Source organism: Apus apus, chromosome 12 (genome assembly GCF_020740795.1).
Source record: "Apus apus isolate bApuApu2 chromosome 12, bApuApu2.pri.cur, whole genome shotgun sequence".
In the NCBI taxonomy this organism is placed as follows: Eukaryota; Metazoa; Chordata; class Aves; order Apodiformes; family Apodidae; genus Apus; species Apus apus.
This window is the reverse complement of record NC_067293.1, coordinates 3,207,526-3,221,082: the sequence shown is the minus strand read 5'-3', so window position 1 is coordinate 3,221,082 and position 13,557 is coordinate 3,207,526. Positions and strand designations below refer to the sequence as shown.

The 13,557-nt window shown below is 47.8% G+C and overlaps 1 protein-coding gene across 3 annotated transcripts in view; it reads right to left on the bottom strand.

The window, feature by feature from the left end:
* Nucleotides 1-10,454, bottom strand: part of RAP2C (RAP2C, member of RAS oncogene family) — a 144,000-nt gene extending 133,546 nt beyond the window's left edge. Inside the window, exons 1-4 of one of the 3 annotated variants that reach the window (XR_007890694.1) lie at nucleotides 9,957-10,430; nucleotides 7,857-8,176; nucleotides 2,860-2,981; nucleotides 444-1,664 (exon numbers count right to left, since the gene is read on the bottom strand). Coding sequence is in view for 2 of the 3 variants with exons in the window: in XM_051630388.1 (XP_051486348.1) it covers nucleotides 7,898-8,176; nucleotides 9,957-10,229 (552 nt within the window). In the remaining variant the exon portion in view is untranslated. Of the gene's footprint in view, nucleotides 1-443; nucleotides 2,982-7,856; nucleotides 8,177-9,956 lie in introns of those variants that run through there. The other 2 variants (XM_051630389.1, XM_051630388.1) reach the window with 2 other exon arrangements.
* Nucleotides 10,455-13,557: the final 3,103 nt, after the last annotated feature.

The following is a 13,557-nucleotide window of genomic DNA, read 5'->3' as shown; positions in this document are numbered from 1 at the left end:
CACCATCAGGTGGTGTCAGGACTCCCAGGCATCTTCACACACACCAAAGCCTGTAAGAAAAATAACATTAAAGACATGGAACAAGACAAACACAGTCTCCTCTTTGGCACAAAGCATCATCCTGCTGGCCTGTGAGGAGGGCCACCATCCCTGCTTTGATCAGGCTACCCAGCTCACAGAGGAGCCTCTGCCTTGCATGGGAAGACAATATCACAGCCCTTGATCCCCTTCTTCTCTACTCCAAGCACCTGAGACTCTGAATTTTACACCCAGTCTGGGCACAGCTCTACACCCCATTTCCCCAGGCTGGAAGAAGTCATTCACAACAATTCAGATGTGGTCACTATGTTTAGAATAACCAATACCTCAAAAAAACCCAACAAACCAACCAACCAGCCTGTCAGCTCAGCCCACTTTAGAAGAACACAGACTAGTCACCCCAGTTTGGTAATACAGGTATCTATTTTATTAAAAAAGTTACAAACAGGTGGACTGTAGGGTTGTCTTACAAAATGACAAGAATGAATTCTACTGGAAAAAAACTTGTTTTTACAAAGGATTGTAGGTAATTGTTCCATTTTTGCACTTTGAGTTATTCCAGATTTCACCTATCACTGATAAAGATACAGTACATTAGATACAGGATGTTAGGTTACATCTTTTTCTTTGCAGAGCCCTACTGCAGTGATTTGAACAACTCCTAAACAGATGCCCTAGGAAAGACAATACATATTGCATTTATTATTAGCCTCTAATAAGCAACTTCACATGCAATCTATTGAGGAAGCCTAAAATAACTTTTGGTCCCTTTTTCCCCCCAAAGTGTGCTGAAGAAACCATCTCGTTTTCCCAGTCCTGTCACTCTAACCTAGTTCAAGTTTTTTTAAGGGTTTTTTTTCTTTTTTTCTTTTTTTTTTTCCTTTTTTTTTTTTGCTGAGGTCAATGAAAATGAACACTGCTTTGATAACTACCCATAGGAATGAACCACTGATTCATGTTAACCAAGTTTTTCCCCCCTCTCAGACCAAGGAAAACTAAGATCTTATGAATTACTTTTCTTTCCTATTACTTCCTTACAACCTACCAAAAAGATCAACAACCATCACTTAAAAAAAAAAAGTATCTACTTTCAAGACAAGGTTTGGTTTAACTCTGATATTAAAGTGCAAACCTAATTAGCCTCAGCCTGTTTATAAAGTTTGTACAAACGGGGGGGGGGGGGGGAGGAATATGAATTCAAGTAACCCCACAGGAAAAAATAAAAATAAAATCAGGTGTTTTGATACCCAAGCAGAAAACCTGGTGTCCTCTTTCTTCTCAGGATTCAAATTCAACACTGAATGTAGACTCAGAATCTTTTATTTCTGCTAACACTGTTAAGTCAGCCTGCAGTATTACCAATAAAACACATTATAATGTTGAGATACTGTTCTGGTGATCTTTTATTGGTTTAAATGCCATCATCCACAATACAATTTGTGAGTTTTCAACTGCTTAACCTCATATATCCATCACTGCTTTTACTGGAGCTTTTCTGAAAGTTATTTAGCTATCACAGGGAAAATAAAAAATGTACATTTCTAGAAGCATGTTCAAATGACTAAAGCTGGGCTCCTAAAAACCTAGAACTTTGGTGCAGTAGGTGAGCTGCAGTTATTAAATTTCTGCAAAAAAAAAAAAAAAAAGCACACATCTTAAACCACTGCTAGAAAAAGCTCTTATGTATGCAACGTGTTAATAAAACTGAAGAAAAAAAGATCTCATCTGTTCTTTGTACATTTTTATTCTGTTCTTTATACCTGTGTTATTGTTAAAATTTTCAAGTATTCAGAGAAAATGTTGATCAGGTAAACAATAAGGAAGGCAATGGCTGCTTAAAGCACACTTGCAGTTAGTATCACTGGAACCTGGTGCTTTTCCCCTTGTTACACCAACTTGTCTCTAATACTAAACTTATTGGGAACAAACCCAACAAAAACAACAACTAAAAAGCAATTTGTGACAGTGCAAGAAAACTTCAACAAATATTGCTTTGAAATATTATTCAGAAAGACAAATCTTAGGAACTATAAAATGTAAAGTGATCTTATTTGCATTAGATTTACATGTGCAGAGGTCTACTAGATGTCTCAATGTGCCAGGCAAAGCTGAGCTGGCTGACCAGGCATCCAGCCCATTTTGAAGGATACATTATCCCTTTTCAAAGGCATAAAGAAGCTATTTGTAAACGAGCAAGTTCAGGAACTCAGCAGAAGGAAAAGTGTGCTGCCATTTCTCAATGCTACAATTGTCATTTTTGATTAAATGAGTTGAAGAAACCCACGACTGCAATAAAAGAAACATCAGCTGGAGACTTAACATCCCATTCCAAGTAATCCCTGCTGTCAAGTCAGACCACTGACAGGATCACAGCTGCATTTGCCAAGAAAAGGGATACTACATCCATGCAACAGAGGTGCCTTCAGTATCTTGTCATGACACTGTCACACGTAAACAAGAAGTCTCAAAGAATGACCAACCACATTTGTAGGAGAAAACTTTGCAAACAGAAATAAGCACTGATGCGAGGTAATATACAGAAGTAACCATTTGTTTAAGGCTCAATTTATTCTCCATTAAAACTCTCTTCTTTTAAAAGGCATTGAGTAGGTAATACTGAGTTTAAGTATTTAATAAATACAAGTTCAGAAATTGATTAAAGAAATCAATTAAAATATTAAAAATGAACTCTTGCATATTAGCCATTATATGAACTTAGAAAGCTATAAAAGGACTGATAGATAAAGAACAGATTTTTAAACTTATGGTAAACATGCTAAGCATTCTGAGTAAGGTGTGTGGATCCTGGAGGCCACCAACCTTATGCACTTAGATGTATGGCAATGTGCTGTAATACAGACAGGTTTACCAAGGCTCAGCTCTGCAACCTGGGCTGAAAGTTCTCCAAAGCAGCATCTGTGCAAGTTTCCTCTGAGTTTTATCTGCAATTTAAACAAAATAACTAATGAAAGCCACATTCATTACACATTCAAAGTGAACTCAGCTTCTCCCACAGTGGGGAAGAGCTAGTTCTCCATCCTGAGCTCCAAAGCACTGCTCTAGGTAGAGGCATTCTGGAAGTTCTCCTCCTCTAACTCTGCTAACAAAAGAGGCAAGCAGGTAACAACTGATTGATATGAAATTTGGAACCTGGGGGATACTAAATTGCTTCTAAAGATCTAAAACAGACAGGAAATGTAAGTTCTCTTGTACAGAGATGCATGCACTAGGCTTTGCACTGGTGGAGTGGAGGCACCACATCACCCAGGAACATCAAGCAATGGCATTTTGAACAAGTTCTGGGAGCAGGTAGATGAGCCAACTAATTCAGTTTTGACACCCAAGTTCTCAGCATTCAGGTCCTCTAAATTGCTACTAAAAAGAACAAACCTTTAACATTTATCAGACTTCACCTCAGCAGGGACAGAACTGTATGTAACTGTTCTCAATCAACACACAAATGTAAGTTGTGTTACTAGTGTGACCAATAACTGTATCTTTGTACTGCTGACACCTGGCCTGCACTTCACTACAGACACCCTAAAAGCCTCAGCTGAAGCTCCAAGTCTGTAGAAGCCTGTCCTTCAGCTGCACATGCATGCACTCCATTGAGGCCAGAACTTTGGCTTTCCAGGGATTTTGATGAGTCTTCTCTACTCTTGAAATTACTTCTTTGTAAGTCAGGACCTGACCTTTCCTGCTGCACCATTTCTTTTCAGCTGCTGATTTGCTCTCAACTACCAGTTTGTCACAACAGAGTGCCTGGAGGCACTCAAGGTTCCCTTTCTTGCCCAACAACTGGTCAACCCCAGCACCCAGGAGCAGTACTGCTGGACTGACAGGGGCACACGACCAGTGTTTGCTTGCTTGTTGCTGTGTTTCCCAATTAACAGTGATTCTCAGCCAGTCTGGTGAGCACCTGTCCCCTGACACTCTTGCTGGTCCATGAGTTAGAGATGGGGAGGGTCCCTGCACTGTCCAAACTGCAAACACTTGGCTTCTAATGGGGGTGGATTAGACCCACTGATAAGTGGTTTTATCTCTGCTTAGAACACAAGAGAGGCAAACAATGTACAGTGCAGCTCCTCATCCTAGCAGGGCTAGATCCATCCCAAAACTTCATCTAAATCCAGCATCCAGTGCCGTGGCCAGCAAAGAATTGCTGGGGATAGCAGGAACAAAGAAAGCAAGTAGTGGTATTTTCCTCCACATGTTCTTTCAGCATCCTTGTATTTGCAGGTTAGGGACCTTCCAACTCAGGATTGCCACCTTTCCATTTAACTTGTGCTTAGTTACTACAATTAGCACAGTCTAGTACCTCATCTGGCTTTACCTGCCCATGAAATGTCTATAGCACTCTCTAGTCTCTTCTGTGAGCAGGTCAGAGAGAGAGGGGATGTTGGACAATCTACTAGGATAAATCTGTGCTGCACAGCCACGCAGACCAGAATACTTTCAATTTTATCCCTAGAACACAAAACTCTTCCTTCAGCACTTGCTAATACCACTTACTCACAAATGGAGGGGACAGGAATCTCTAATCAGAAATCAGTCTTTCACCCCATTATTAAGGTGCTCCCAGTTCCATTAGTACCTCTAAGAAAACCTTTAGTGCACCAGCACTGTAACAGGTGCCATTTTAAAGAATATGAAAAATACAAAGCACTGTCAGCCTGAAAATTCAAGAGAAATACTAGAGCTGGGACCAGAGAGCAGCTGCTGGAAACCTCCCATCTCTGAATGCAATGAGATGACAGAAGACCACTGCAAAAGCAGGAAAGGGGAGGGGGAACAGGATGCAAGAACAACACACATTTTTAAAAGGAACTGTGGGTTATCCTGCTTATGTAATTTTGTTGCATCCTTAATCTCACCCAAGGCAGCTGACTGGAACAGTAATCTAAGCAAATGCTACTCAAAAATGCCACTAAAGAACCTACACAACATCCATCCTACATGCTAGATACATTGAGGTATCAGTACCAAAGAGAGGTAAGTGGGACCTGCTTGTTACAACTGACACTGAAACAACCTCAGATACAAAACCAGGACCACCCTTCCCACTGGTTTCTCCACCAGAACTGGAGAGACACAAACTGCTTCCACAAACTTCATTCTGAACTAACTGATGCAGCCTTAAGACCCCTCCTGGACACAGACAGACAAGAGAGGTGATGAACAGAACTGGGAGGTGATGAAGATCATGCCAGGACAGAACTACAGTTCAAGCCCACTTCTTACACACAGGCTTTCACACAGTTGGTGCCACTTCCTCAGTTTCACTTTACCTGGGAGGGGTCACCACCAAAGCAGATGTTTGAGAAGGAGCAACTGCTCCCCAGATCACAGATAAAGAGAACTGCAGAGCTGATTACAGCTATCACAAGACACCATCAGCAGCTCTCCAACACTAGAGCACATCAGACAGAAATTAGCAGGCAGCAAAGGCTCATCATAAAGTTAATGAGATCCTGCACCTACTAATGAAAAAAGAAGGACCTAGAGAGGGAGCCAGGAAGAAGAAACTATCCCAAAAGTGGGAGGCTCAAATGAAAAAGAGTGAAGCCTGCAAAGAACCAGGATGAGTAATGGAGTTCCAGACATGGCGAGATCTGGGCTGAACAGGAAGCTGTTTAGGAAGCAGAGACTTGTTTGGCACAGGTGACGAGATGACACTGGGCAGAAGCAGCACCTCCCAGAAGCAAGGAAGTATTTTGCTGCTGGAGGCTTGATGTGAGCTTGGCAGAACAAAGGAGAGGAAATCTTTATTGCAGAGGCCAAGGAGGATCCTTTATCTCAGTAAATCAAAGACATAAGAACAGAGATGTTTCTTCTGAAACAAGAGCTTGCTTAGGAAACTCATCAAATCTAGGCCCAAGTTAGGATTCAAAGGAAGAACATGCAAGCCCTGCTCTAGACCTCCATTTCACCTTTGAAATGAAACTTGGCATTTAATGCTAAATCGAGAACCAGCCAAGCTACAAAGAAGCCTCCCTTAGAGGTAACCAATTCTAGAAGTATAAATTGCATGAATAAAGGTCCTGATTTTGTCAGAGCTGAAGACAGCAACCTGCACAAGACAAAACCAAAATAACCCAGGGCACTGCTGTAACCTTGGGCATGATACTTTAAGTCCAGATGCTCTTACTTGCTAAGCTGCCTTAGAACCAGCTGAAACTTTGCATTACTATAAGCAACCCAAGATACTAACCTTGCAAGCTTTTCATGAAAAAAGCAGCACTTCCTTTCATTTCTTCCTTCCTATCCCCCCATAAGGCTCTGCAGGTGTTAGGGATTAGTGTACAAGGATCTGTATTTTTCTCTGCTCCCATACAAGCAGTTTGCTCACCTTTCAGCAAGCAAATCTGGGACTTACACACCCCTCTCACAGAATGACAGCAGCCTTGCTCCACTTCACAGAGCTGGAGATCAAAACATGGTGTGTTATCTCCAGAATGACAGTGCTAGGGTCATTAATACCTAAATTTTTACACTCACAAAGCACTTGATAACCATCTCAAAGACACACTTTGAGACTTCACTCTCTGACCTTGCACTCAAGATTAAAGAGGACACATGCTTCAAAGGCTCCACTAATAACCTATTTTCCCTCTCCTCACTCAGACAGAAGCAGCTCCTTTGACTCAGGCAAGAGCTCCCAGCATGGCAGTCAGATCCTGAGCCTCAACCAGGGCAGCTGTCAAGAGGGGCAGTTCTTTCCCCTGCATTTCCATGTCCTCTGTCATCTTTGCACTTGGCCTCAGAGATCTCATTGCATTGTTTGCCAAGACAGGTCCAACAGCTGAAGGTCTGATAAACCAGCTGGCTGCACCTAGGGAGTAGCAATGATGTAGAAGAGCCCTTTTCAGTAACATGGGTTCCAACTCATGGTGAAACTCAACCTGCAAAGGCTATGAAGAAAAACAAGAGCAGGGAGAGCCCAGAACCACCTTGCAGAGCAGTGACAGTGCTGCTGCCTGCAGGGGAGGAGCAGATCCATGTATACACTAGGGTGAGAAAGGTGCTGGAAAATACCACCACGTGTGGGCAGGGCCAACGAAATAAAACTCAAAGCAATACCCCAGACAGGGGAAGCTCTTCAGAGGCCCCTCTGAACACTGCACCCTTGCCACACCTCTTATGAGTCACTGGGAAAGGAAAGAGTTGTGCCTTGGGAAGCCATTTTATAGTCTGTTCTCTGCTCTGGAGGGTTCAGCTGAAGAGCACTTTGCACACATCCTTAACTGGCACCTGTGGGATTTAAGCCACCCCTCACAACTCAGGTTGGTTCTCGTTTAAATTTACTCCACTAATAAGGCAGAAATGTACTCTTAGTGCTTCAGTTGCTGTAACACAGAATTTATTAATTTTAAACAAGTTCCAAGTCTTCTCAGCAAAACTATCAGGAAACTTGGTCCCAACGATCCCACTGAATTCCCAGGTAATTCCCATTACTTGAAATGAATTCAGAGACCACCAATAACAAAGCCTACTGCAACATGACAAAACATTATTAAGGGTAACACACTGTCAAATACAGCCCTGACAGTTAAAACAGGGGCAGATGAGATCATATAATTTGTCTCATTGCAAAATGACTGCAAGTAAATGCAGCATTCCCTGACTGACCCTGCTGAAGTCATGCAAGAAATCCATTTGACTCATGTAACCATCTGCAACCAAATGCACAAGCTGATGCCTCCTTTGGAGGGAGGCACCTCCAGGTTAGACTTCACTTCAGATTATCCATCACACTTTATCTGCTTGCTTAAATAGCATGGTTCTGCACCTCAGTTAGTTATGACTGTTCCACCAACCTGCTCTGTATGGCCATGATTGAGGTTTTTCTTGATTTCTCTCACTGGACGATGCAAGTTGTACAACACTGATCCTGCTTCTCAGGCAGGGAGGCATAGTTCATTTGCCTGACGATCTCAGCAAACAGTTCATCCACCATGGTTTTGCTCTTGGCTGATGTCTCCATGAAGGGACAGCCCCACTCCTGAGCCAGGGCTCTGCCTTCCGCAGATAAGACCTCCCTCTCCGACTCCAGATCCACTTTATTCCCCACTAGGATGAGAGGAACCTTCTCGTATCTCTTCACCCGGACAATCTGGTCCCTCATCGGCCTGATGTCCTGATCAAACAATCCAACTGGTTAGTACTGGTAAGGAACCACATGAAATTGCTGTATAACCACCACAGAACCACATTTTAATAACCCTCACATGCCACGGAGCATTTAAAACCCATCAGAAGCCTTCTTAAACTCCTGGCAGCCTAGAACTCTGACGAAGTTCACTACCCCTCCTTAATAAAAGCCATCGTTTTATTTGATATAAATCACACACACTTAATAAAACATATGCACATATCCCAACAGAAAGTTGACTTAAGATCTTGAGACTTTCTCTGCTCAGAGGCAGACCCAGAACTGCTGCTTTGAAAGTTATTTCAGCTTTCTGGAAGAACTGTCTCAAGCCTAAGGACCTCGTGTGCCACTGCACAACCGTGGAGGAAGCTTGTGTTTGTTTTGCAGCTTGAGAAAGCTGGTCATTTAAATAAAGCCTTCTCACTTCTGGAATGCTTAGAATAATTCATTGTGAACACATTTAATCACACGTAAGTAACCAAATTAGACGGTGTGAAGAGATTTTATTACCTAGAGATGCATTTATTCAAGTCTGAACTAACAGGGAGAGTTTACACTTGAAAGTCTGAGTCAGCCTCCTCTGCCCCCTGAGTGTTTTAAGTTACTATCAGTATTAAGTTCAACAAATCCTTGCCTAGTCCTGAGACAAAGCAATTGAGCTTTGTAAAAGAACTGCAGAGTGTGGTTTACACCTACAGGCTTCAGAGCAAACATGCTACAGACAGGCAAGATTAATTAAATATTAACAGAGTGGATTCCTGTGTGCCCATTCCCTGGATAGTGGGGGCTGGCTGATTCCTCCCCAGAGCAAGGGAGAAGGAGGGGAGAAGCATCCCCTATCGCTGCTGTTGTTTTCCAAAGAAAGTCTGCCTTGTGCTCAGGACACATCGAGGCCTCTGCTAAGATAAAGTTTAGCCTTCAGCAGAAGGAAACTGCTTCAGTGGGGGTGTGGATTCCCCTGGAATCCACCCAACTCGGCAACTGCAGTCAAGGCAGTAGCTGCAGATCCCTGAGCTACACACAGAGCTGTTAAAACCACATATTCCCCAAAAAACAATGCCTGCTTTCCACGGGCAGTTTGGAACACCTACTGGCTGAGATACTTCCTTTGTTGTTTTGGGGTTTTTGTGTTGGGTTTTGTTTTTGTTTTTGGAGTGTTTGTAGTAGCAGAAATGAAACTCAGAGCCACAAATGATCCCCCATGGCTCGTTTCTCTGCCCCAGTACCCCACCTACACTACGAGAGCACCCAGCTTATGCTGGGCAGGACTAAATGTCAGGAGGAGGGGCTGGAAAATGGCAGTTTACTTAACAAGTCACAACTGCAGAACAGTAAGAACTCGCTGGGAGAGCAACTGCAGAAACATGACTTCTAAGGAGGGGGGAGAAAAGAAAAAAAAAACCAAAAAAAAGAGGAAGTTTTGCTTTTACTATGGAGTGATTTCTTCATAAAAGGGGATTGCCAAAAGATTTCTGTGGGGGAAGTGTGAGCGGGTCATTGTTCTCCAGCAGTGCGTGGGATCTAACAATGGTGGCACCCTGAGAAGTACCTGCAAGGCCGGCAGCTTTCCATCAGGAAACCGGGCTGGGAAACGCGCTTTTACACTTCTGCCCCTTGGGAGGTACAAGAGCTCACACACACACACACACACTCACTCACACTCACTCACACTCACACACAGGGCTGACCCTTCAAGCTCCCTCCGCAGCCCAGCGCGTTCCCCAGGGCTGCCCCGGAGGAGGGGACCCCGGCCCCGCCAGGTTACCTGGAAGCTCTGCTGGTTGACCAGGCTGTAGACCAGGATGAAGCCCTGCCCGTTCTTGATGTAGAGGTCCCGCATGGAGGCGAACTGCTCGGTGCCCGCCGTGTCCAGGATCTCCAGCACCGAGGGCGACGAGTCCACCTCGATCTCCTTGCGGTAGAAGTCCTCGATGGTGGGGTCGTACTTCTCGATGAAGGTGCCGGTGACGAACTGCACCGTCAGGGCGGACTTCCCCACCCCCCCGCTGCCCAGCACCACCACCTTGTACTCCCGCATCGGGCCCCGCCGCCGCGCGCCGCCCCGCGCCGGGCCCGGGCCTAGGGCAGGCGGCAGCGCGGCCCTGGCATCGCCCCGCGCCGAAGGGGGGACCCGCTGCTCCCGCCCCCCCGGGGAACAGGCACCCGTCAGCCCCGGCCCGGCCCCACGCCCGGCCCGGCCCCGCCGCCTCCCGCCGCCGCCTCACGCCATCCCGGGAACCGCCCGCGGCCGCCCGGAGCGGTTGTGCGGGGCACCGCGCCACGTCACTTCCGGCCACGCCCCCGCGCGCCGCGCCCCCAGCTTCCGGTGTGAGTGAGCGAGTGTGAGTGTGTGTGTGTGAGTGAGTGTGTGTGAGTGCGTGTGTGAGTGTGTGAGTGAGTGTGTGAGCGTGTCTGTGAGTGTGTGTGTGTGAGTGAGTGTGTGTGAGTGAGTGTGAGTGTGTGAGTGAGTGTGTGTGAGTGCGTGTGTGAGTGTGTGAGCGTGTCTGTGAGTGTGTGTGTGTGTGTGTGAATGAGTGTGAGTGTGTGTGAGTGTGAGTGTGTGAGTGAGTGTGTGAGTGAGTGTGTGAGCGTGTCTGTGAGTGTGTGTGTGTGAGTGAGTGTGTGTGAGTGAGTGTGAGTGTGTGAGTGAGTGTGTGAGCGTGTCTGTGAGTGTGTGTGTGTGTGTGTGAATGAGTGTGAGTGTGAGTGTGTGTGTGAGTGAGTGTGTGAGCGTGTCTGTGAGTGTGTGTGTGTGTGAGTGTGTGTGAGTGTGTGAGTGAGTGTGTGAGCGTGTCTGTGAGTGTGTGTGTGTGTGTGAATGAGTGTGAGTGAGCGAGTGTGAGTGTGTGTGTGAGTGTCTGTGTGTCAGTGTGAGTGTAAGTGTGTGTAAGTGTGTGTGCATGAGTGAGTGTGTGTGTGAGTGAGTGTGTGTGAGTGTGAGTGAGCGAGTGTGAGTGTGTGTGTGTCTGTGTGGGAGTGTGAGTGTGTGAGTGAGCGAGTGTGAGTGTGAGTGTGTGTGTGAGTGAGTGTGTGTGAGAGTGTCTGTGTCTGTGAGTGTGTGAGTGAGTGTGTGTGAGAGTGTCTGTGTCTGTGAGTGTGTGTGTGAGTGTGTGTGTGAGTGTGTGTCTGTGAGTGAGTGTGAGTGTGTGTCTGTAAGTGTGAGTGTCTGTGTGTGTGTCTCTGTGTCTGTGTGAGTGTGTCAGTGTGTGTGACCGGGCTGTGCGCTCCCAGGGCTCCCAGCCCCGGCCATGGCGGCTGGCTCGGTGTCCCAGCCCGTCCAGCCCAGCACAGCTCAGTGCCCTGGGAGGCCCAGCTGGTCCTGGCTGGATCATGGAATCATGGAATGGTTTGGGTTGGAAGGGACCTTAAAGATCACCCAGTCCCAGCCCCCTGCATGGGCAGGGACACCTCCCACCAGACCAGGTCGCTCCAAGCCCCATCCAACCTGCCCTTCAACACTGCCAGGGATGGGGCAGCCACAGCTTCCCTGGGCAACCTGGGCCAGGCTCTCACCACCCTCACACTCCAGAATTCCCTCCTCATGTCTCACCTCAATCTCCCCTCTCCCAGTTTTCATCCATCCCCCCTCATCCCATCCCTCCCTGCCCTTGTCCCAAGTCCCTCCCCAGCTTTCCTGGAGCCCCTTCAGGCACTGGAAGGTGCTCTCAGGTCTCCCTGGAGCCTTCTCTTCTCCGGGCTGGACACCCCAACTCTCCCAGCCTGGCTCCAGAGCAGAGCTGCTCCAGCCCTCCCATCATCTCTGTGACCTTCTCTGGACTTGCTCCAGGGCCTCCATGTCCTGTTGGAGCTTTCCTGTGTATAAATAACAGGTCATCACAGCAAAAGTTCCAGAAAAAAAAACCCCACATTTCTCTCGAGCACGTCAGCCAGCTCCTGCTCAGCATGCAGGAAAAGAAATCTCCTCTCAGAGCACTTTGCTGGGAAGAGACCTCCTGGGTCTGCTGCTGTGGAGGAAGGGCTGGCGGTGCAGCTGGGGGCATGGTGGCCCTGAGGGGACGGGGAGATGGGCTGTGGCAGGGAGGGCAGAAGGAGAGAGAGCAGCCACGACTGCTCCCGCCTGAAAGTGTGCGACAGGGAACGTGGGTTTCTAAAGATGAGACATTCCAACAGGACCAGGTGGATGGTCCCACACCTGGGTCCTCAGCACAAACCCGGGCTGGGCAGGGAATTGTTTGGGAGCAGCCCTGAGGAGAAGCTCGGTGTGAGCTGGCAACGTGTGCTCCCAGGCTGAGGGAGGTGACTCTGCCCAGGGACGCTGTGGCTGCCCCATCCCTGGTGAAGGGCAGGTTGGATGGGGCTGGGAGCAACCTGGGCTGGTGGGAGGTGTCCCTGCCCGTGCAGGGGGGGGACAGAACGAGATGATCTCGAAGGTCCCTTCCAACACAAGCCGTTCCACCATGATCCCCACTCACAAGCTCTACCCTTCAGACCTTCCCAGCTGCAGCAAAAAAAGACACCGGCCCTGCCGGGCGCTCGCAGAAGCTTGGCTTTTCCCTCCCGCTTTCTTTTCCCTCCCTGTCCTGCGCTGGCGGCCCCGGGAATCCCGGAGGGCTCCCGGCTGCTGCTGCCGGCAGCAGGTGTCACCCCGGGACCGAGCACGGCAGCGCGGCCGCCGGGACGGAGCCTCCCGCCCGCTCCGGGGCTGCCCCCGGCCTCGCCCACACCGACGGATTCCACCCCCCGCCCCCCAAATCCATCATTTTCCCTCCTTCTTAAAAGGAATCAACTAAAAAGGCTAATCGGCTGCTTGATTGTGGGGTTTTTTTCCACCAATCGTCCCTACCCGTCTCACGCTCTGCAGAATTCCAGCAGGAATTCGTCCGAATCCGCAGGATTCGTCCCTTCCCCTCGGGCATCACCTGCCCGGGGGGCCAGGGAGGGTGAGGCAGACCCTGCCTGCCCCCCTGGGGCCCATCCCCGGGCGCTGGGTCGAGGCTGAGCACCATCCCCAGACACAGACCGGCTCCCGGAGGGGTCCCTCCCGCTGGCTGCCTGTACAAATAGCGCTGTTTTATTCACTTCCTTTCCATCAAGAGACCACGTGAAGACTTCTAGCCCCCAGAACTGACCTTACACCGAATTTGAGTCACTCTCCTTTATCACAGGTAAGAAATCCTCCTCCTTCTTTCGCCACTGCCTCCAAAATCGCCTTGTCAAGTGAGTTGTTGGCATGGGGCAGACGTGCCTGGATGGAGGATACTCCTGTGGCTGCTGAATCAGCTCCAAAAGGCACAAGGGTGAGCAGGACAACAGGCTGCCCTCCTCCTCCTCCAGCCCTGTTATAAACCAGTTGCAAAGCACCTGATGCACTCGGGGAGCTCAGGATGAAGGAAAGATGCAGCCGC